We start from the raw sequence: 25,953 nt of genomic DNA, 5'->3' as shown, positions 1-25,953 counted from the left end.
TAGTAGCATGACATTTGGCACTATACGACACGGTTGTAGAAACCCGCCGGTCGCCACCCCTGCGTTTTCTCCCCTACCGTTGGGGTGAACGTTGTCTATGCTTCCACCCTATGACGTCACGATGAAAATCGACCAATCCCAACTAGTGCAGTGGCAGTCAGCACTCGTATCGAAATCGTTACCGCATATGTTTATTGGCAGCGATTAGATATTTTTTAAATGTTTTTGTTATGGGACCACATCGTGAGCTGACTAAAATGTATTCCGCCGTCGCTGAAATCGTGAATTTAACCATTGTGGCTTCATTATTGTCGTGAGACGCTTTCAATTTGTTATAATATTTTACTAGTGTTGTGAAATTACGTTAGGGGGCGGTACCGTGATGCCAGTTCGGAAGCAAGGTAATTTTATTTTTGTGTCAAACATGCTATGCCTTTTTTTAAGTTTAAAATAAATAGTAATGAATTATTTCATAGTTGAATTGTAAATATTTGTATAAATACTCGACAATATCCTATTTCTCCAGTCTTTGTTCCAATTAAGCAGTTTAATATTGTATTACACTTATTGATTGTATATTGAAACAAAATAAATTAGTAGTTCTCTTTCTATAAGTACTAGATACCAATAATAATTAAAAAAAAGTTATTAAAACATATATTATATTATAATATAGAGTTATAAAAATAATTTTCTGGAGAGTACCTACTTAACTACGTTACAAAACCTTGAAATCTTAAATTATGTAACATGTAGGTATAATTCTAGTTTTAAATAATTATCAAACGTTAAAGCTCATTAAAAAGAATGAATATTGTCTTTAGAGTGTAGAGTTAATTATAATGTAGGTTGGTACTTCATACAATTACGCAATATAAAAATCAAAACAAAACTGTGTGTAGATTTGTGTTCTATCTTGTTATTATGTAATTTGTATATAAATCTAAAAGTATGTAGCATTTGTACCATAACAAGTAATATTATTATTTTATTGCAGAGATATTACGATATTTTGATGTAGGCCTCTATTCTTCTAGTGTAGATATTCAGACCCTGTGAATAAAAGGACCTTAGGTTAATACTTTTCGTAAATTCGCGCCTTTTTGAGTAGTAACCTACTCTAGGTGGCTGGATGATTAGGTGGTTATCAGAAATAATTCTTATAATTAAAAATGAATGAAATAGTTACTTTAGCCGTTTCAATAATAGTGAGAAAGTTATTGTTGGTTATTTTTTATGAATAAGTAATCACTTAAAATTACTTTGTAAGTTTTCGACAAACTATCACGACCTCCCAAGATATTAATACAAAAGATTTATATTTTTTTAATAACATTTAGTTTTTACGTTTTTAGTGGAGTGCCTATTTACCTAAGGTACCTACTAGTACATTTCACTCGTGTGGTAGTAGGTCAAACAAAGCTTAGCCTCCATTTACTGAGATATATTTGAAACAAACTATTCAATAGCGATGTTGGCTACGTAGGTACCTATTCAAATACCTATTTGCAAAACTTATATGTACCCCATTTTTGGGTTAATATTCTATTGACCAGAAAAAGTATTATGTGATCGAACTCCTCTTTTTAATACTATAATACATAGGCTGCACTAAAAGTATCAGGAATGGAATATTTCCACTGTTCCTGTCATATTAAAATCTTTTTAATTGAAAACTCCTTGGTTTTAAAAATCGAATAAGTACAATTTATTCATTTAAAAAAAGATTCTCGCTCTTGTCACAAGATCTTGTCAAACTTGTTTGGTCGTTGAGAAAATGGAATTGACTCGAGAAAATTCTAGAACGATGATTTATTATGACTTTCGAAGTGGTTTAACACAAAAACAGTGTGTTGACCGGATGTTTTCTGCATTTGATGATGAAGCCCCATCCAAAACCACAATTTATCGCTGGTTTGCTGAATTTTAACGTGGACGTGTCAAGCTCAGTGATGATCCCCGTCAAGGTCGTCCAAAAACTGCAGTCACCAAAGAAAACGTTGATGCTGTGCGTAAGCTGATTGAGGAAGATCGACATGTGACATACTGCGAAATTCAGGCAACTTTAGACATTGATATGAGTCAAATACAAATAATCTTGCATGAACAATTAGGTGTAAAAAATTGTTTTCCCGATGGATACCGCATTTACTCTGTGAAGAGCAAAAAGCGGCTCGCGTTACTTGGTGCGTCAGAACTCTCGAAAGATTCCACGCAGGATCCTCAAATACTGTATACAACATCGTATCAGCAGACGAATCCTGGATATACACGTTCGAACCCGAAACAAAAAACCAGTCACGAGTTTGGGTGTTCGAATATGAGTTAAAGCCAACAAAAATTGTTCGTTCACGGAAAAAAAAAATGGTGGCCACGTTTGTCTCCAAAACCGGCCATGTTGCGACTATTCCTCTTGAGGGACAAAGAACGGTTAATGCAGAATGGTATGCTAGCATTTGTTGGCCACAGGTCGTTTCTGAACTCCGTAAAGAGAACTGCAACTGCCGCATCATCCTCCATCACGATAATGCGAGTTCTCACACCGCAAACAAACAAAAGAGTTTTTAGAGCAACAAAACATAGAATTATTAGACCATCCGCCGTACAGCCCCGACCTAAGCCCTAATGATTTCTATACTTGCCCTAAAATAAAGAATAAATTGCGTGGTCAGAGATTTTCATCACCTGAAGAAGCTGAGGACGCCTACAAAACGGCCATTTTGGAGACCCCAACTTCCGAATGGAATGGTTGCTTCAATGATTGGTTCCATCACATGGATAAATGTGTCAAATTTCGCGGAGAATACTTCGAAAAGCAATAAATACATTTTTAAATAGTAATGTTGTGACACTTCCTTGATTCCCGAAATTTGCACTCGTATCATAGATAGAACTATGATTTCTGACCAGACAGACGCTGTTTTATTAATAGAAAATATGATGTTCCTAAGTTTTCGGGAATAATGTTAGTAGTCAAAGCCAAATTAAATGAATGATTTTATAATATAAATACAGTTAAAATGATAAGGATTAATATCGTATTTGTGTAAACGGCTTTTACATGTAGATAGACAATTAACATATTATCACATTAAAATGATAAAAAAATCCATAATTTTTTTATAGTATCATAAACTAACACCTGCATTACACGAACTAATCATGCAATGATTTATATAGAAAAAAACCTAGTTTAAAAAAACGAATTCAATAACTGAAAAGTATAAAATAACTAATAATTTAATACACCTCTTATGCAAACCTTTAATATTAATAAGATACTATTATTGACATGTTCTACCTATTGGTAGGTGTTAAGTCGGTGCGAACCCTAAAAAAACTCAATGACTGTTTTTTTTAACTTTTAAAACGTTCGATATTTAGAGAAATAAAATAGCTACTTTCTATTGTTAGAGCGATAAAAATATCACCAGTAGAAGCAGAAGCAAATTTAAAGTTAGACAGCTTTACTTCAATAATTTCTACTACAATTTACATGGTATTTTACGTTTTACAAAGTTTTTAGCGTTTGGTTTGGAGATTACATATAAATACCTAACATATATTTTTTTATCTCATAGAACATTAGGCCCTCAAAGATGATCATTCCACGATTCCCAGCGCCTTAATGTTAAAGCTATTTACACACATACGACGATATACCTTATTTAAGTACTACATATTATAAAATCCATTTGGTTCCATTTTTAACTAATAAATTATGATAAATAAATAACTCATTATCTTTGAATACACTTTTTTTTGAAGTTATACTATTATAGGCGCGTTGTGAAAAAATGATGAGAGTGAACTTTTAAGATGCGCGCCCATCACTGTCACACATAAGTAACAGGGTGAAGTTGGTTCCTAAAATTTTCTGACGTTTTCGACATTCGTTATTTTTTTTTTTTGGTTTGTTCGTCTATTTTAAGGATAGGCAAACGGTTCAAACCCGTACAGCCGTATTCGTTATTAAATAATTAAATGTCAAAGCCATCGTTGCAAGATTTTTACAATATTGTTCTTTCTTTATGTAGATTAGCACGAGGAATAAATAATTTTAAGGATTTTTGCTTCGTGTTGAAATTTGTGCAGTAAATTTACTTACCATCCTCTGTACCTACTTTTCGTTTCTGTACCGGTTGGTAAGAAGCGAACTCAAATAAAAAGTTGTAGATTCATTTTTTATCTGTAGTTTAAAATTCACGAATGTTCGAATATTGATGCAAGGTAAACAAGCGCGTTTGTATAATAGCTTGAAGGTCTTGAATTGCATTTTATGTAAGGCCAATTAACGAAGGCTTTGAGGTGTAACTTTTGCTGACTGTATTGAATATCTACAATAAGCGTAGCTTGCAATTTTAAAATAACACAAATGCACTGTACCTATTCTATTTATTATTTATAAAGGCTTGAAAGGCATTTATTTTATCAAAATTGATTTCTATAGAATTTATTATGATGTCATTTATATACTAGATTAGATTAATATACTAGTACCGCTTCGGAAACAAATGACGCTCTGAGAGAGAAAAAGCGGCGCAAGAAAATCTCCCAGCATCGCATTTTCTCGCTCTTTTTGATAAAAATATACAATATTGATATTAATATAGGGAACCTAATCTCGTTATAATAATAATAATAATATTGACACACTTTTTACACAAATTATCTTGCCCCAAGTTAAGCATATATAGCCTCTGTTATGGGTTACAAGACAATGATATATTTAATACAATATACTTACTTAAACATACATAAATTCATATAAACATACATAAATACATTTAAACACCCATGACTCGGAAACAAACATCCATATTCATCATATAAATGCTTGCACCTACCGGGATTCGAACCCGGGACTTCTAGCTAAATCAATGCAATTTTTATGTTTCCTAAAGATTGCCTACTACTCGGCTAAGTCGAGTTGGTAAGTCTTTTTTGGGGCGACGTATATGCTTTTACAATAGGACCATTGATCATAACAAATGTATTACGTTATTCAAAAGAATTGTTAAAAAACGTTTGTGTGGTAAATGTGACTATAACATAAATGACCTTCTTATTGATACCACTAATTGGGAATGGAGCGATCGCCGTCAGGCTATTTAAATTTTATTAAAAATAAACAAAGCACTTTAAGTTTCTTGCGTCCGTTCTTCTCATGTCTTAGGCATTCATTTTTGAATGGATGGTAGTTTCTGACTTTCAAAGGGTGATTTTATATCCAATTTTATATAAAAACTAGCTGACCCAGCAAACGTATCGCCGATATTAAATCGCATAAAAATACAAAAGTAACTGTTAATCGTAGATGGGTGAAAATTTGAAGTTATATATATTTTTGAATGCTGACTCATAATCAAACAAATTTAAAAAAAAATATCAAAAAAATAAAAAATATAAATTTCGTGTGGACCACCCTTAACATTTAGGGGGATGAAAAATAGATGTTATCCGATTCTCAGACCTACCCAATATGCACTCAAAATGTCATCAGAATCGGTCAAGCCGTTTCGGAGGAGTTCAATGTTTAACACCATGACACGAGAATTTTATATATTAGAAGATATTTGAATTTCAAAAATTACACTTTATTTATTACAAAGTATGCTTTGTAATTTATTTCCACTCTCATCTCATTTCTTAATCGAAAAATACTCGACTAACGGCCATTCCCAATATTCAGCCTATCTCCGGTTGTGGCCTACTTGAGATATAAATCGTAACTATCGTTGTCTTTTCTGTCTCAATAAACTTATCGACGGTAACTCACCTTATCCGTACCCATACATACTTTACCGTACCCGTTACCCTCACATACTTTACTTTATCCGTACCCGCTGTCTGTCAATGGGAGGACGTATAGCTTACCAGCGATAGAAGTTTGTATGGATATTACAATTCAAGAAACTCTCCCAGCATTCTTTTTTTGCGCTCTTTTCAATAAAAATATACAATATTGTACAGTCATTTCTATCGCCTTACAATAATCACAATCTAGACCCAGGCTGTCCGATCATTTAGATATTCAGCAGTGGAGTAATAGGATTTTCGACAGAGCCATTTTTTTTATAAAACATTTAAATTTATTTATAGATAACGCCTGAACAGTGGCTGGGACTTTATTACAGAAGTGTATACATTTACCCTTAAAGCTATTATGTATCTTATGAAGCCTACTAGAATTAGTTACAAGCAATCCCTTTCTTTCTTTTTCTAGTGTTATAATAATAAAAATCACTATTAAGAGCACTATATGTAGATAGTATATTGGGAACGGCCTTAAGTGATTCAGCACAGCATCTTTCAAATATTTTGGTTGTTGACAGAAGCCCATCGAGCATTGGAACTGCTTGAGGACTACCACAGCAAGCTTGTGAAACCTCAAGATCGGCAGCTTCGACTAGCAATCGAGAGAGTAATTAGAATTTTCAAATCTCGACTGTTCCAGGCTCTGTTAGGTAAGGAAATAAAATTATTGTCTATTTTATAAAATTAAAGACTCGATTTATTTTATTTTTTTATATAAATAAGGGAAGAGTCGAGCAGGTCGTTCCGCTGATGGTAATTGATACGCCCTACCCATTACAATGCAGTGCCGCTCAGGATTCTTGAAAAACCCAAAATTTCTGAGCGGCACTACAATTGCGCTCGTCACCTTAAGACATAAGATGTTAAGTCTCATTTACGGCGCTCTTCAGACCGGAACACAGTAATGTTTCAACTACTTCACGGGAGAAATAGGCACCGTTGTGGTAATTATTGAAGTCGGTTAAAAACGACTTCAATAATTTTTTTTTAAATCAAACGAGTAGTGTTCAAAATTTTGATATTTAACACTCCCATACATTTAGTATGAGATTACATGAGCCACTCTTTTTAAATCAACATTTACTTACAGCTTCACCGTTTAACAAATTGTTTTAATTACAATATAACGTGTAAAGTGATGTAATTAAAAATGCCACAACATCAAATACTCAATATGCCTTACACGAGTAAATAAAAAAGTACTAAATGTAAATTACTAAGTAGAAACACAAGAGTTATTGAGTACAGCTGTAGATGCATCAATCCACACACACATGGAAAAAGTATAATACCTTTTTATCTACACCCATGCTTTAAATCCTCTATTAAAGATTCTGAAACAGTTAGCTTATTACCAACATTAAAACACCCAATGTCGTAATAACCATTACATCATCCAAACGAGTGTTGTAATGTTGTACTGAATTTCATAACAACACTCCTATTTTTTTTTTCAATCCCTTCATGCTCAAAGAGTTTAAACAGACAGCCACATTCTTATTGCTCGATGCGTGGTATCTGTATGAATTTCAAAAAAAGAACATTTTCGTTTACGCGCGTTACACACTACCAGAACGTCGGGCGCCGTAAAAAAAAGTAGGTTATTCGAATCCCTGCCATTTTTCTTCCATATTTTTATTGTTTTGTTTAAAAAAAAATAGCGATTCATTTTAAACGTTTTTCTTCTTTATTCAATTAGTGAATTTTAATTATTGCACTATACAAAATGTAAATTACTACTAAAATAAATAATTATTTCATTAATACTTAGTTTATTTGTATATAATCAGTAACGGATGATATTAGGTTACTACTAGGACTGGGTGTTTTAATGTTAGCAGTAAGCTAACTGTTTCAGAATCTTTTAGAGGATCATATTCTGGGTGTAGATAAAGTCTTGTATGCAACTGTTGATAATTAGGTATTAAAACACTCATGTGATACTATTATCACACTCGGCTTCGCCTCGTGTGATAAATCCACATTCGTGTTTTAATACCCCTTATTACACAACAGTTGCATAAATAACTATTACACGCTTTTTATCAGCTGCACATGTATGTATGTTTCTTTGTAACACACTCATTTGGGCGCGAATTTGAACCACCTTAAACGGCCAGATTTCGTTCAAACTTCGTAGATTTATCGAGGACCGGTGACAGTACATTAATTTGGTAAAATTATTCCATTTTTCAATTTGCTAAATAAGATTTTTGTTAATTTATATAACTTTCATCTATCGTCTATAAGACAGGAATTGATGTTCAATATTAAATTTCAAAATAAATTTTCAATTTTTTAGTTCACTTTTCTATATAAAGCGTGTTTTTTAGTTTTTTTTTATTTAGTATAGTATATAATTGTAGCAAAACTTAATTGAATTTAAAACGTTGACTGAGTTTGAATATCAGTATTATTAATATAGTAAAAAAAATACGACTTGTAAGGGCTCTCATATTCCCCATATTCCTCTACGCTGCTGAGACATGGACCCTACGAGAAAGTGAGAAGAAAAAGATCAATGCTCTTGAGATGTGGTGCTGGAGAAGAATGCTCGGTATATCGTGGACCGAAGAAAGATTATAAGTTTACATACCTTATGGGTTAGGATAAGAGCACCTGTTAATTATAAGCAAACAACACCATTTATTATCCATATTACTTATACCAGTAGGAGGCTCCTTTGCACAGGATGCCAGCTAGATTATAATAGGCGCCGTTGTGGTATGGGTACCACACAAGTAGTAATGTGCAAGCATTACTGTGTTTCGGTCTGAAGGGCGCCGTAGCTAGTGAAATTACTGGGGAAATGAGACTTAACATCATATGTCTCAAGGTGACGCAATCGTAGTGCCGCTCCGAGTTTTTGGGATTTTCAATAATCCTGAGCGGCACTTCATTGTAACGGGTAGGGAGGATCAATTACCATCAGTTGAACGTCCTGCTCGTCTCGTGCCTTATTGGAATAAAATTCCTGCAAATAAAGATGATTTGATTTGATTTGTACATATTGTTATTACTTTTACCTATGTGGATATTAATACAAAGTGCGATCACACGACTGACCAACATGCGTGGCGCGTGCTACGTCATCGATGCTCTTGAGAATCGCGTCTGTTTTCGGTTGACCACGAGACTGCTATTGTTGTCCGTGATATATTTAGAACGTATCTATCCCTGCTATAGACAGCCATTTTGAATTCAATATTCTATTCGTGTTTATTTCCGCGTATTATTTCAGTTATGTTTATCTTGACTGTTTTGTTTGCAAGCTGAATTACTCTAAAACTAAGGCTGGGTTCCACCAAGTAACTTCAGCAATAGCAGACATGTTAAAGTACCGTTTAAGCAAAAAATATGTTGCAACGTTGGCAATTTTCAGCTGACGTCATAATTTTAAATGTTAACCGTAACCATCCAATATTCGCCGGATAAAGCTATTGTTAATGTTAAATAGCTAAATAGCGACCTATCAAAAGTTTCAGATAAATATTCATATTGACGTGATATTTTTTAACTTTAACTATAGCTACCAAGAATTACGATGGTGCAACACATTCCACAGTGTATATTATAATACTATTAAGGTTAAATTTGACTTAAATCTTAACTGTAACAGCTAATATGATGCAACCAGCCATAATAATAAATACAGGGATTTGCTACAGGAGTTTTTGCTAAAGTTTGTAGGTGTAACCCACCCTAATTGCTTGTCAAAATACATACAGATATAGTCCATTCATTGTGATACCCTGCAAGACGAATTCAATTAACTAGATTGCTAAATATTTGGACTAATACTGATCTAGAATCTCTATATGCCAGTATATAATATAACTTAGATAATTTATTCACCGAGATTGACTGTAACAGTTGTGAGCGAAAGTGAGTCGAAAAAATAGTGGTCAACTGTTAGCCTCTATTTTCAGCAATGCACTTACACTAAGAGAAAATGACTAACGTATCGCGAGTGTACGACGTAGTTGTCATGCACGCTAAAGTAATAAACCTGGACTGATATCATGAGTTGCCTAGCAGCAAGAGGCTATATCTAGGCGTATAAATTATCTACGATATTTATAATCTTCTCCTGTATATTCACGTATTCTTATTTTAAATACGACGTATAGAGCGGTGTCGTAATGGTATGAATGTAAGACCTTGTCAAAGAAGGGGGGAATTCGTCGCGAATCGTATCACGCGAATTCATACGCGCGTTGTCGATGTACTAGACATCAATACATCGCGTCCACAAGCATTGCGCGAATTCCAAATTACGCGCGTAAATCGCGTGCACTACGCCAGACTCTCGACTCGCGCTTGATTCGCGCGTATTACGCGCGAGTCGAGATATTAGGGACGCCTTGTTGCGTCCAGTTAACGCGCGAACTCTAGAGCGAGTGCACGTATCGAGGGAAATGAAGCGCCAAAATTATGACACGGAATTGTTTATAGACGAAATAGAAAAAAGACCGGCGATATGGGATCTGGAATCACCTGATTAAGCCAATAGGTTTTTAAAACGTAGGTCTTGGGAAGAATTAGTGTTAATATTTTCATCAAATGATTTCACGGACATACGAAAGTAGTTAAAAAATTTCTTCTCATATTGTCTTAATTTCGGATACAAAGTTTCAAACATACTATGTGTCATTCTATCATTAAGAATTGGATGTACTAAATACATTCTATTTTCCCTTCGTTTCTGTCTCTTCCAGCGACGGTAAGCTAACCACAACGAGACCGCTTCGTTCAACTCCATGTTTTCGACTGGCTCCGTTCCCAAATGCTCGCGCGTTAGTACGCTCCTTCTGAACGCAACGTACGCGCGTATTACGCGCGAGAGATTCGCGGCGAATTCGCCCTTTCTGGACAAGGCCTAAAAGGGATAGGGCAGCGCAGAACAACCAATCGTCGTGGAGATCTATTGGGGAGGCCTTTTGGTCCGGGAGCTGGCACCAATTTTTGGTTAGGTATTTGAGGAAAGCAGAAAACATGTTCTATACCTCTCCTATTGTACCCCAATTCGGAGCTGCAGACCTGGCTGGTGAGTACCGGGGCTAAATGAACCCCTAAAGTTTAAAAAAAAACATTTTTATAGCGCTACAGCTCACTGGCATAATTTATACATAATTTATTACATCGCCTGGTAGGAACTCCCACCAAAAAGATCTGTCTTTTCGAGGATCTTATTTTTTAGTTGTAAATAATACCCTATTGAAATTTCAAGTTGCCTCAAATACATTTTTTATTGAGATGTTTGCAAGCGTCTGACAATGTTAAAGCCTCATCTTAATCGTCTGGCTTATTTTTTGTTTTATTCTTTAAACATAAAACTACAACATATAAAAAATGGCAATGGAAATTTTCTAAATTTCATTTTCAATTAAAGTCCATTTAGCCCCGCTACTCACCAGCCAGGTCTGCTGCTCCGAGTTGGGGTATAAAAGGGGAAGTATGGAACAAGTTTTCAGCCTATCTCAAGTACCTTCCCAAAAATTATTGCCAGCTCTCCTACTATTTGTCCAACAGTGGACATCTTCCGGCCGAAATTATGATTATAATAGCTCTAAAAGTAGTCAATTTACTCTCATGTATACGCTTCATGACCCAACCTACTCGACCAAGCGGGAAAATGGGTTAAATGCATTAAGTTATGTGTAACGTACATTATACACTACAACAAGAACTCACAGAAAAATGAGCATAAGTATTATAACGAATACTATGTTAAAATGGAGTAACTACGTCGATATGCATATCGTATTAGGGCTGCCACTTTTCCTGGAAGAAGTTAATTATTTCTGATTCCAAGTGAAATAAAGAGTACGGGCTTAGATTAAGGAGTGGTCTCCGCTGCGCGCCAACAAGATACCGCAGGCGTAGTCGCAAAGTGCAGCAACTAATACTACGCCCAAGTGGGCGTACTTGAGCCAATCAGTGACTTTGAGGTGCCACATGTTCTGTTAAACTTTGCTAATAATTACAACTAAAATGCAGGGTTGCGTAGTAAACTTTGTTAAAATTATGCTACATGAAATAAGAAAGGCACTGGGATCACATTTATCATCAGTAAGTATTTTGTATTTTATTAATTTCAATGTAAAATAACACGGAGCGTACATAATTTACAAAATTTGAAAGATGCCATTGATTGTCAAGATTTCACGCACACAAGCATTTTTACAAATTGCCAATACACACTACAATACAAAGTTGCCGTGATAAAAAAGCTATTGTTGTTAGGTAGTACGGTATCTAGTTGGAGCGCAGCCGAGACTCTTAGATTAAGCATTTAATCTAAGAGTACGGATTAATAAAAAAGAGTACTTATCATATATTTAAATGTTATTTAGTGCAGAAAATAGAAAGCATTTAATTTATTTAGTGAGTATGTTATGTAAAAACAGTATTTCAGCGTACTCTCATAGTGTTGTATATTAAAGAGTACACATACCTGAAATAGAGTACATATAGTAATTACTAGCGGATTCGTAAGACGTTATTCAGTTATAAAAAAAAACGCTTGTGGATGAAAGGAATATTCCTACCAAATTTCAAGTCTCTACAACTTATAGTTCCTGATGAGTAGGTAGAATAGGTAGAAATCGCTTATATGTATAAAGATTATCACGGGTACGCCACGTGTATAGATTGATGTACTATTAGTGTCAAGTGTCAATGTGTCAAAAGTATCTTGCCGCCTCCGCAGTTCCGCCTTGATGCACTCATACAATTGTATCGAAATATCGCCTTCAAATAAATAAAATATATATCGTGAGTACCCGTTGTAATAATTACTAAATGTTTAATAATACATATCAGATCTAATTATAAATAGAACAGAGTGCTTAAAATACAGAGTTTATTAATGTTAAATCAATTATAATAATAAGTAGGATTTTGTAATGAATGAAATGAATTAAAAATTGAATTACCTAATACTTAATAATAATTTTGCAAGCCAAAAATGGCCGATTGATACCTTAAAATTAAATTTACACCCATTGTTACATGTTTTCTGGCAAAATAAAGGTTTTATTTATATATTTTAAAAACAGAGTTCAGGGTACGATTGACAACCCTAAATCACATGCACTATGTCGGCATAGTTTGACCTAGATCGATACCGTTTGGATTTACAGGCCGTTGGGTTTTACACTAGATAATATTCTGGAATCTACATATTGATAGGTTGTTATGTACCTTTTATGATATTGAGGGCATGGACGAGTTTGACAGCATGGAAGAGTTGAAGTTAATAAAGCTCAAATTTATATTAGATCACAAACGCATCCAATTAAATTTTATAATGCATTATTTTCACTGTCCTCTACTATATACCACTGGACTGGCGGCTGTCATAGTGCTCTTGTGCATGTTTGATAGTCGCCATTTTGGCGCTTTTGGCCATGTAGCGAGAGTCTGCCGTACGAAAACTAGTGATGACAATCTCAGCAAACATCGATTTACAAAGAAAAATTGTGTACTTTATTTAGTTGATTCTTGAAGTATAAAAAACACGGAAAACGAACGAAATTAATGCAAATTTCAAAAATACTTCAGAGTATTGTACGTTCCTTCGCAGCCATTTGTATTATACGTCAAAATTAGTTCTCTGCACGCTCGCGAGTGGCGCTTCAAATAGGCACAAAAAAATTGCTGTCAAACATATGGAACAACCTGTCCAGTGGTATTTATACAGGTCAGTGATTATTATCATTTTTCTCACTGAAATTTCCAAGAAAAGTTCAATCCATAAGTGCACGGCTTACAATATAATTATCCACAATATTCTAAGATGAGGAACAGTATACTATAAAAAATGTTTAGATAGATACTTATACAAAAAAAAATACACAGTCGTATCTAAGTTTTTTATAAATTATATTGAACGCTCTTATTAATTGAGAAAGACCGCAGTGTTGACGACTTTAGATAATAAAAAAAATTATTGACGTACGATAATTTTTCGACCCTGCCACCATCCACACAAGAACATCTAGAAAAGATTATTTTTAATGTTTCGTCTTACATTTTTATGTCATTTTGATGATATTGGGTTTCATTCGTAAAAAGTATACCTTATATTGTAACTAATTCTAGTAGGCTTCATAAGATACGTAATAGCTTTAAGGGTAAATGTATACACTTTTATAGCAAAGTCCCAGCCACTGATCAGGCATTATCTATAAATAAATTTAAATGTTTTATAAAAAAAATGGATCTGTCGTAAATCCTATTACTCCACAGCTGAACATCTAAGTGATCGGAAGCCCGGGATTAGATTATGATTATTTTATAGCGATAGAATTACTGTACAATATTGTATATTTTTATTGAAAAGAGCGCAAAAAAAGATTGCTGGGAGAGTTTCTTGCGCCGCTTCTTCTGTCTCAGAGCGCCATTTATTTCCGAAGCGGTAGTAGTATCTAGTATATTAGAAATGACATCAAAAAGAACTCTTAAGGAATCAATTTTGAGAAAATAAATGCCTTTATGCCTTTATACCCCCATGCGCGCAAAGATCACTTCGAAAATATACAGCAACATGGAATACATGGAAAAGTTAAGCATTTACTTACCTCTGCTAAATTGTAGTAGTACCTATTAAAATTTACTCACAACTACTAACTTGAAATGGTTGAGAAAGTTTCTATGACATTCCTATGCAATTTGTGCTAACTCAACAATGCAAGACATCGCAAGACTAATTTTATTATATTTAGAAGCCGTATAATGCTATGTTTTTACTAAAATATCTTACAGTATAAGATACGAGTAGCAATATAAAGTAATAATATAAACCCAAGATATTTTTTTTTTGCTATTTGCAAGCTGTTAGAACCCGTGTCTTCTTTTGTACCCTCACCGCACCAATAGGCAATGTTTTGCGGGTTCTTGGTCATATGGAAACTTTTGACGGCTAGAAAAGGCAGTGGATTATAATTGTTCACTGAATTATACCTGTCTACACCGATTTTGCCTCCACCGCACTCATTGACGTGCACTGGCAATGAGGTTAGGTTAGTTCAACTTGTGTTCAACATGCCAGGCGTTGAATAAAAAGTGCAAGTAAACAATAATGCGTATGTTGCCGGCAACTTTTCATCATCATCATCATCATATCAGCCTTAAGACGTGCACTGCTGGACAAAGGCCTCCCCAAAAGATCTCCACAATGATCGGTATTGCGCTACCCTTATCCAACGTCCGTTTCTACACAGTAGAGCGGTGGTGGTGGTAGAGCCGCTTTAATTCTACCACTATATTGAGGTTGTTGTGTTCATCGGTCAGAAAGGGTTGTCGACCCGTCTCCCCGGATATGGTGGGGTCCTGGGATAATGCTCCGACTCACACACCTCGCGCCTTATCTGGAGTTCATGGGCTGTCCTTAGTCGACGCCGGGGACAGAGGACAATAGCCCACCTCAATGAGAAGACGATAGATGACTCATTGGCCCAGTGTGGTGGATTACAGTAATCGGGTCCCAACTCGATCACAGTCTGACAACAGGATATCCAAATGTCCTGAAGTTATTCCGGTGATCTTAACCAGATCTTCGGTCCATCTTGTTAAGTGGCCTACCAACACTGCGTCTTCCGGTACGTGGTCGCCATTCGAGAACATTACTGCCCCAATGACCTGTCAGTCCATCCAACCATGTACCCTGTGCACTGCCACTTCCGTTTTGCAATCATTTGGGCTATATCAGTGACTTTGGTTCTCTCCTCATTTCTGATTCGATCTCGCAGGGCAACTCCGAGCATAACCCCATCCATTGCTCTCTGAGTGACCATGAGCATTCTCATCAGGCCCATCATCAGTAACTGTTATGGTAACTTTTATTAAATTCAAATTTTTATTATTCCATATAGTCGCTTTTAGCAAAATAATACATTTGGACTAATTTCATTTACTTAAAATTACCTTCATAAAAAAACTCTTCAACTTGCACTAATAAAAGTCCTGTAGGTACTACGGCAACTACGGCTTCGACATCTTCGGACCTCTGTCCTTTGAAATAATCCAGCAACTTAGAAAATAGAAATCACCTCAGGCTAGATACAGTGTATTTTGAGGAAGCTCAAGAATTTCGCAGTCAGATTCTGGAATTTTAACGACTCGCTTTAAATTTCTTAGGCGTCAGAGATTTAGACTGGTAGACTATAATTTCGTTTCTGGGTCATATTGGTGAAGCCACGTTTCATCTATGGTTATAAATCGAGTTAATAAATGTTCTAGATGAAGGGTTCCAAAGAAGCTCGAGAAATATTCAGTCGAATGTCTTTTTATGCATCAGTAAGCATTCTGGGAACCCAGCACGCAATAATATTTTTCATCCCAAGGCGTTGTGGTTTTATTTATTAACTTAAGTTAATAGTAGGCCTTGAGGATTTCACGTTTGAGTATTTTTGTAGCACCACTTTTTACATATATTTTAATTTAAAAGTATTTAAATTTATTCAAAAAACACAACTTATAATTATATTTACCTAGTAACACCGAAAATGTTTAGAAAATGAAAAACGGATTAATGTAGAAAGTTGCCAATACTTTTATTGTTTTTCGAAGTAATCTCCGTTCTTCTCTACACATCGTTGCATTCGATGGAACCACTGAGAAAAGCAGTGGGCCCGCATTCATCATTAGGGGTCTCTTCTATGGCATTTTCGTACGCTTTCACCGCATCTTCAGGGCTCGTAAAGCGAATAACTCGAATTTTTTCTTTATTTAATGGGAATAAATAAAAGTCGCAGGGCGCCAGGTCAGGACTGTACGGCGGATGACTCATTATCTCGACAGCCATAGTCAAATATTCAACGGTCCGTTCTGCGGAGTGCGCTGAAGCATTGTCGGGGTGAAGGAGGATCCTGCTTCGAGGGCAATGCTGTCGAATTTTTTCCAAGACAACAGGCAAACAGCGATTGACGTACCAGTCTGCAGTAACTCTTCTTCCATCTTCTAGCACAACTGTCACGAAATGACCTTTCTGACCAAAGAATGAGGCAATCATCTTTTTTCCTTGACTTCTTCCTTTCTTTACCTTAGTTGGCCAATTTTGGTTTCGGGTTTTCGGGAAATTGCTACGTCCACGCTTAAACTCGTTAAATCAGTTGTAAATAGTGGCTCAATATGCTTATTAAGAAATGCTAATCGCAGCCTATCATAGCTTTGTTGTTGAGTAAGCCCACAACGAAAGTAATAATAAATCATTGACCGAAAATTTTCTCGCGTTACGTTCATTTTCACGTGTAACAAGAGTTTAAGATTTGCCGCCAATTCACAAAAACAAATGACAAATGAATGCAATATTAGGTTACCAGAGTGCTAAAATTTAAATTCAAAAAAGGTTTTTATTAGCAATGTTTATAACTGGCCAGTTCTAAACATTTTCAGTGTTACCCACGTACTATGGTAACATTAAATTAGGACTATCATTACGGGGAAGTGTACCAAGAATACTGGCAGCATTTCCACGTTGGATAGCTAGGCTGATCCGTTGACCGAAATAGCTGCGCTTGGGCTTCCAGCAGTGCTATTTGTACATTCTCCGCGCTTCTCGGCCCCACGGGCCAAGTGTTTGACACCAAACCGCACAATGTAAGACTAAGATGTAAGAATCACTGACACCGACATATTTTCGACGTTGCTGTCTTCGGCAGTCGAAGCAGCAGCCCCAGCACCAACTGACGTAACTTGGGCATGAGAAGGAGCCAGAATGTCGATGCAAGTCGCGTCCCGCACCAGCACCCTTCCCCGTGCCAAAGCCACCAGGTTCATTCCATCAGGACGCTTGCCATCGCGGCGGCAAAATAATTTGTTAAACGGTGAAGGTGTAAATATTGATTTAAAAGACTGTCAGTCAGTTTCTTGCAACTTCTTCTCATTAAAGCTCAATTTTTCCGGAGTGGTTGTAAAAGAAATAAAACTTTTAAGATTCATAGGTTCATTCCTTGACCTACTCGTATATGAATAAATGAAATCTCTCTTAATTCTATGGGGAATATATCACATTATAATTGCGTGCTCTTGATTCTCCTTCCAGCAACCCGGTAACAGACAAAGTCAGGAGTAACAATGAGGTATAACTAGTTCTTAGAAAATTTTCACGTCTAGATAGAGTCTCTTCCTGTTAGACAACCGATAAAAACAGGCCAGGAATATTAGTTTAGTGTGCGTGACAAGCTACGTCTTACACTCATGATTTGTATGACACTTTGTGTTAGTGTGCGTGAATTACTCAAAATAGTGTTTAGTTCTAAACTCAATTTTTTATCCACGTTTTCAAAGCGGTCATAGTCTATATACACGTATATAAAACCAAAATTTAAAAAGCAAGTAAAACCAAAATTTAAAAAGCAAGTTAATGATATTTTAAGTGAACTGGATTAATATATATATATATAGTTTTTTTTATACATATAAAATCGCATTAGGTAACTCTTTTGTTTAAATATAAAGTAAATTTTGTAAATAACTTAGTTTTAAGACATCTAATTTTATATTTCTTTCCTCTTTATGTTTGTAAATATTTCTTTAATTAATGTTAAACTTTGTTATTCATCATGTAAGATACCAGTAACTATAAAATTAACCTGTGGATAACGGTGTGGGTTCTCACTAAAATTAATTTAATATCTACTTTAATTTGAAATTGTAAAATGTATTGTGTGAACTGTTTGCTGTCCCTAAGAAATAAAATAAAAAATAAAAAAAATAAATAAATTATCTAAGAATTAATTAATTTGTAAACAGTAATATGTATTAAGGAATTGAACAGGCACTCAAGCGGAAAATCCTTTCACAAAGTAGAGGTATCGTGTAATAGCTGCCTCGTAGGGTATTATAAAATCGATATTGATTGTCCAAGAGCTCAAAATTGGATATTCCATGAGATATTATTCAAAACTTTTTATTTATTTAATTTGACTTCAGCTAGACATAGCCTGTACTATACGTGCAAGACAAAGATATATTTAAAACGATATACTTACTTCAACATACATATAAACATCCATTAGGTATTCGGAAACAAACATAGATAAAGGTAAAGATAAATATAGCCTTTATTTCTAGATATTAGTTATGTAGTAACATGCTTATCTTTTTATTTCCTCTATTTTTTAACAATATATCTAGCGCAAGATCTAATCTAACCTAAGGCGGATCTAGGACCTTCCAGTGCTCTCTCTCCCGCGTTTCTCTACTTCAAACTGGTCCAGCAACCTTCTTTATGTCATCTTCCCACCTTAGTATCTGTCTGCCTCTCTTTCTTTTAGCATCTCTTGGGTATCAATGGGTGAGTTTCTGTGACTACTTGTTTGGGCTTCTGATCATATGACCCGTCCATTTCCACTTAAGTTTTTTCACAGTTTTTGGTATGGGGATCACCTTTGTTTTTTCTCTTATGTCCGTTAGTCTTTCTCTGTCCTTTAATTTTATGTCCAATAGGCTTCTCTGCATGGTGTTTTGGCATACTTCCAGTTTTCTCATATTTTTGCTTGTAAGACAAACATACTATATATATAAATGTATAAATATAAACATAGATACAAATGTTTGGGACCTACTTGGAACCGAACCCGGGACCTGTAGCGCAATTAAATAATAATTGAATAATATGTATAGTATATAATATCTTAGCTTTTGATCGATATGAAACCGTTTCGTGTTTAAATGCCTTATCTGATTTGATAGGTATTTAGACTAACCTAGGTCCTAGTAGTACCCAACTTTTAAATCAAGCGTTAAAAAAATCACAAAATCTGTTAAAAGATTAAGGCAAGCTTTGGTTAACCCGGAAGTCACTGCAGATCCGAATATTGAGATTTAGATTAGATGGGTCCAAAGGGTAATACGATTTGGGTCCGGAATCTTAAAATATTTAAATGTTTCTTTTTTTTAATGAAAATAAGGGAAGAGACGAGCAGGACGTTCAGCTGATGTCAAAAATTCTGACCGGCAATATAATCGCGCTCGTCACCTTGAGATATCAGATGTTAAGTCTCATTTGCCCAGTTATTTGCAGAAATAGGCGCCGATGTGGTGCTCATAATCTAGCCGTCATCCTGTGCAACGGAGCCTCCCACTGGTGGATGTATCTGTACTAATAATAATCAGCCTATATATAGTGACCATGACCGCTCTGAGAAGAGTGCTACAGATGAGATTATGAATCGGAGTCTTATCGGCAATCACGTCAGACACTCGGTAACAACTCGACTAGGGGCTTGCCGACTCTTCTTAAGCACGTTTTATTTACATCTAATACCTACATAATATAATAAAACTTGCAACTCATTGTATCAAAGAATACATAATACTACACAGGTGTCAAAGTCGCTGCTTTTGTTGGTATTTTTATTTATTTACACCTGAATATAATATAACCCTACAAGGTGGGAGAGTACCTCGGGAGGGGCGTTAAAGGGCCCAGAAAAAAATGGGGGGCATTGGCGTGGTTAGGGGAGCGATAGTTGCTTTGTAATGACATTTAGATACTTATAATTAAAATTTTGAATAAGGGTGTTTTTGCGCTAATCTGTGATTTTACGGATCCATGTAAACCATACGATCTGAATGTACGTTTCTGTATGACGGCCTGTTTGAAGAATCACAGATACGAATTTAAAAATTATGAGTGCAGAGACGCCCTAATTAGTTTATATTTATATTAGGAATACTTGTACTAGGAGTGTATAAAAAATTGGGGGCGCTGAAAAACAATTGATTTTCAAAGGGGGCGGTAAAAGAAATAAGTTTGATAATCTCTGCCTAAACAATGCTTACAAAATTTGATATCAAAATATAAATACTTTTTTGTTACTTACTTTTTTTGGAATTTCTAGAAATTCAATCACCCATAATTATATTCCGCTAGATTCTGCAGATAGGTACGTGTTTTTTTGATGAAATTAATTATGCCATTTTTAAGCGCTAGGTTGCCTATAAATAATTGGCCGCAAGTCCCTGTAATTTTTTTTATTATAATTAATAATCAAATATTTTATGTATGCCTCAGACTTGAGAAGAACGGGCGCGAAAAACTCGGGCGGGCTTCTGGAAATCTCACATGAAAGTTTATTCCGAGTTTGGATGTGCATGGGAGAATATTTTCGTTTTATGTAAATTCCATACACATAATATAAGAACATATCATTCGCAGTCTGACAGCGGAACGGCAAAAGTGTGCTTACAGATAATGTAAGCGCAGTTTTCTCATTAGTCGTGTGTCAAATATCATTGTACGAATAATGGGTTCTAAATTCAACATACGTAACCTGAACTGAATAAATGTTTCACATTGCTGCTTATTGACCTTGCTTATTTTAAACAATTAGAGTTAATACGGCAATGTATAGATAGCATATAATGGTATAATTTGTGGCATGTTCCATATTTCAACTATGTTTTTATACGATATGATTTGCCTATATCTTAGATCAATTATACGCATAGATAGACTATGACAGCTGTGAAAACGTCGAAAAAAATTTAGTCTAGAACTTACCTCTATTTTGAGCAATAAAAATCGCGAGTGTAGATTGTCACGCACACTAAACTAGTATTCCTGGCGGCTGGCCTGTTTTTATCTGTTGTCTAAGAGCAAGATACACTATCTAGACGTATAAATTATCTAAGGTCTATATAAATAAAACGTCATTGTATATTAGAGGAAAAATATGAATAAATATCTTAAAGCTACTACTTTTTCATACGTACCAAGCTACAAATTATTGGCTTAAATTAGGCCAGTCATGGAGAAAACAGCAACCTCATGTCAGTCTGCCCTTTCTTAGTATCGATCCACGTACTCCTCACGCGATGTTATGTATTATGCTAAAGAGGTTTTTGTATACAATCACAACTGGGTTAAACTTGACTATTAAACCCTCGTTTAACGTAACTACCTAATTTAAGTGGCTGACACTAATGGCACGTAAAGAAAACTGGAAAGACTATTGTCGGAATATACAAGTTAGAAACATCATTACTAAAATAGGGACATCGTTTCGAAGATTTTCAGGGTTTCAAGGAAAGAGTCAGGGGCTATTTTTGAAATAGAAGATGGCGGCCGCGCAAAATTTTATTATTAACAATATGGATATCGTCTTTTAGATTTTCGGGCTATCAGAGACTGAATCTCAATCTTCATATCAATGAATATATGATATAATATCATAGGCGATTCCTTTGCACAGGATGCCGGCTAGATTATGGGTACCACAACGGCGCCTATTTCTGCCGTAAAGCAGTGATGTGTAAATATTATTGTGATTCGTTCTGAAGGGCGCCGTAGCTAGTGAAATTACTGGGCAAATGAGACTTGACACTAATTGTAGTGCCGCTCAGAGATTTTGGGTTTTTCAAGATTCCTAAGCGACACTGCGTTGTTATGAGCAGGGCATATAAATTACTATAATTTGAACGTCCTGCTCGTCTCGTCCCTTATTGTCATAAAAAAAGACATTTGCATATAAATTATAATATCAATGACTAAACTGTTATATATAAGATCTTAAACAATGTGCGAAAATAATTCGCAGGTGCATTCTGGTACCTATTGATATGGTATCTCAAATGTCTAATAATTAATCCTGTTAGGTAAATTAATTTATATTTTTTTTTATTCTAGATATTCAAGAGTTTTATGAATTGACATTACTGGACGAGAGCAAATCTGTGCAACAGAAGACTGCTGAGACGATTCGCATTGCCAACAAGTGGGAGGCTGATAACATCCGCCGAGAACCTGTAAGTTGCTTAAATTTCCGTCTCTTAGGCTGAGATATAGAGAGCACTCTTAGACTTTGCTCAGATTTTACCTTTGCAAAATAATTAATAACATGAATGACGTTCTAAACACATAGACAATTCACGTCATACAAAATCAAATACGAAATATGGCACATGTCACAAATGACACCATAATAAGCTTTGACTGACATATCTATACATTTCTGCAGTTGTTTAAAATATATATTGGTCAATAGGCAGCAATGAAAATATTTTTTCAGTTTAAGCTGCGTATTTTGAATTTAGAACCCGATTTGGACAGTGGCATCAGTGGAGCAGCAGTTAGGTATTTTTTTAAGCCGTGACGAAAAAGAGGATGTGCTTACATTGTCTTTAAGCACACTTTTGCCGTTCCGCTATTAGACTGCGAATTATATGTCTATACGTACATAGAACGTCATTGAATAACATTGATGTTTTCGTGCGCCCTTTTCACCTATAAAACTAATCTTAAAAAATATTCCATGTATAATTTTGACATTCTTAAATGTCACTCATAGATTTATAAATAGACAAATGATTATTTATTTGCATTCCTTTGAGCATCATGACCGCCGAAAAACCCTCATTGGTAGGTCAATTACGATAGAAAATAGCTTTACCCTCTTTGAATGCCGGCAACGCTCCTGTGATTCCTCTGGTGTTACAAGAGAATGTAGGTGGCACTAAATTCATGGTACGAGAATTCTCTGAAGCCATAATGGCCACGCCTTCAGTTTAAAATTTCTTAAGTATAGTTCATAATTCAATATAAGTATTCCGTGTAACGTCCAGGGTAGCTTAATAGTCCTCTCGTATAAATTATATAGTATTAAATTATCTATTGCAACGATTTACGTCTTGTCCAGATACAAAAGCACAAAGGTGTCTCCTATCTTTCAGTTGCCTTCTCGTTCGTTAGCGTTCTTTCACCGACGTTTGTTATATTAATATGTGGACCTTGACCAAAGAGTATGTAATAGTACCTGCAAGTACCTGCAAGTACCTAACTAACAAATAACCGCTTCTAATATTCTGATTCCGGTCTAACTAGAAATTTAGCCACTCTTTATTTTGTTATCTCTGTTTCAGTCATCCAAAGAAGAAAATGATTACCGATCAGTATCAAATGCCTTTCTTCAGGACAACAATAGAAAATCCGACGCTCGAAAGATTGACACCCCGGAGTCTGCAAAGGTAACGTGGATGCTACTTAATTTATCATAGAAAAATAAAAATGGACAATAATAAAAAAGTGTGTGTGTACTTATGTATGGACGCAAGAAGTTATACTTCTTTGGTGTAACAAAGCAAAAATCCTAAAAAATATTTATTCCTCGTGCTATTCTACGTTTGTAGAAAGAACAAAATTGTAAAAATCTTGCAAAGATGGCTTTGACAATTAATTATTAAATAACGAATACGGCGGTATGTGCTTGAACCCATTGCCTGTCCTAATAATGGACGAAGAAACAAAAAAAAATAACGAATGTCGCAAACGTCAGAAATTTTTTGGAACCAACTTCACCCTGTTACTTTTGTGTTACAGTGATGTGCACGCATCTTAAAATTTCACTCTCATCATAATTTTTTCATAACGCGCCTAAAGAATTATAACTTCAAGAACGAATATATTATACTTACCTACATAATAAACGTATAAAATAAATTGAACAGGCAATCTTTTAAATGTTCATGAAATCAAGGACGGTCCAATCTAAAATTTTCCAGAGTATTAGGGATATTATCTACCGCAAACATTTTCATGGGTTCTTTTGTTTTAGCTTGCAATTGGGTCGCCTATGCCTATCCTGTCGATATCGGAGACCGGAGATGAAAAGGTAATTTACTTCAAAAACTATTGTACACCATGGAAATATAAATAAGGTTATAGAAATACTGTAAGTGCCCGTGCATGACGACTGTCACGTATCACAGAAACAAATGTGTGGACCTGGTGTCGACTGTAAAATGTAGGCTAAATACACCGTCGGTTTTGGTACGGTCGAACCATCGGACGCGGTCCTGTAGCGGACCGTAATGTTACATTGCCCATCGCACAAAATTAATATTATTACCGTCGGGACCGCAACGACTACGACGCCGGACTAGTTGGTGCAAGGCGCCCACCGGATCGTCCGATAGTCCGGCCGTACCAAATCCGACCATGTGTTTAGGCACCGTGAACTTAGGTACTAATACTCTAAAAAAAAAAACAAATTTAGATATAGGCTAGTGCGTGACAAAATTGTCGATGTTATCGATATTCATACACTGGTCAGGTGAAAATAATAAGGGAGCTTTTTAAGATATTATCAAAATAATAAATATTCTACACCCCACGTTTTTTTTTACAATAAAATATATTTTTTTACACTATTTTCAATTTAAATTTATTTTCTATTTTTTAGTTGAATTTTATAAAAAGCGTGTTTTTAGTTTTTTTTACTATTATTAATTTTTCATTTTTTAGTTAAATTTTCTATAAAAGCGTATTTTTAAAACTATTAAGTACTTTAACATCTATTCCTGCCTTATCGACTATAGATGAAAATTATATAAATTAACAAAAATCATATTTTGCAAATTGAAAAATTGAATAATTTTATCAAATTAATATAATGTCATCGGTCCTCGATAAATCTACAAAGTTTGAACGAATCTAGCCGTTTAAAGTGGGTCAAAATCGCGCCCAAAGAAGTCGGTTACAAACATACAGGTGAAGCTAATATAAAGCGTATAATAAAACCCCCTTGTGCAATTTTTTAAAGTGAACCTTTTATCACAGGTACATTGGATTGTTTGACATTCAATTATTTTTCAGTCGACTTTAAAAAGTCCAGAGTTTAACAAAGGAAAAAGCTCGCGATATCAATATTCTTTGGAGGGGTATTGCTAATGAACACACCGTTCGTTTTTGGTCGCTTCCGTAGGCCTCCGTAGGAAGAAAAATGATGAATTGAATAATATGTTGGTAGAGGCCGATTTCCATCAAATTACGAAGTAATTAGCGGTAGGTATGGTTTGATCTTAGCAAACCCGCAATATTGAGCCATTTGTGTCAAACCGGTAAAATAAAAATAATCGCACTGTAAATTAATTGACCTACACCTATTGTATATTCTTTTCCTACACAGAGAAGCTCAGCTCGCGTTACGTTATTGAACCGTGATTGAACCAGCGCTTAAAAGAAAAGATTATGGTTCACCACAGCTTCCACAGCATAATAATTATGACTACATTATGACTATTGTAGAACTTGATTAATGATGGCGAAACTCGTAGTGAGGCAACTTCATTCGATTCACAAATTACTTTCCTGATGGCAGTTATGGATGACAAAATTTTTTTTCAGTA

General features: G+C 35.1%; 1 protein-coding gene across 2 annotated transcripts in view; it reads left to right on the top strand.

Moving 5' to 3' along the window:
- The first annotated feature begins 212 nt into the window (after positions 1-212).
- Positions 213-25,953, top strand: part of LOC126965382 (disks large 1 tumor suppressor protein) — a 73,387-nt gene continuing 47,646 nt past the window's right edge. The window contains exons 1-5 of one of the 2 annotated variants that reach the window (XM_050808947.1): positions 213-401; positions 6,336-6,467; positions 22,457-22,575; positions 23,689-23,793; positions 24,381-24,437. In XM_050808947.1, the coding sequence (XP_050664904.1) occupies positions 383-401; positions 6,336-6,467; positions 22,457-22,575; positions 23,689-23,793; positions 24,381-24,437 (432 nt within the window). In that variant the 5' untranslated portion in view covers positions 213-382. The remainder of the gene's footprint in view (positions 402-6,335; positions 6,468-22,456; positions 22,576-23,688; positions 23,794-24,380; positions 24,438-25,953) is intronic. The other variant, XM_050808942.1, reaches the window with a different exon arrangement.

This window comes from Leptidea sinapis, chromosome 7, assembly GCF_905404315.1.
Source record: "Leptidea sinapis chromosome 7, ilLepSina1.1, whole genome shotgun sequence".
NCBI lineage: Eukaryota > Metazoa > Arthropoda > Insecta > Lepidoptera > Pieridae > Leptidea > Leptidea sinapis.
The sequence above is the reverse complement of the archived record's forward strand: the minus strand, read 5'-3'. Positions and strand labels throughout refer to the sequence as shown.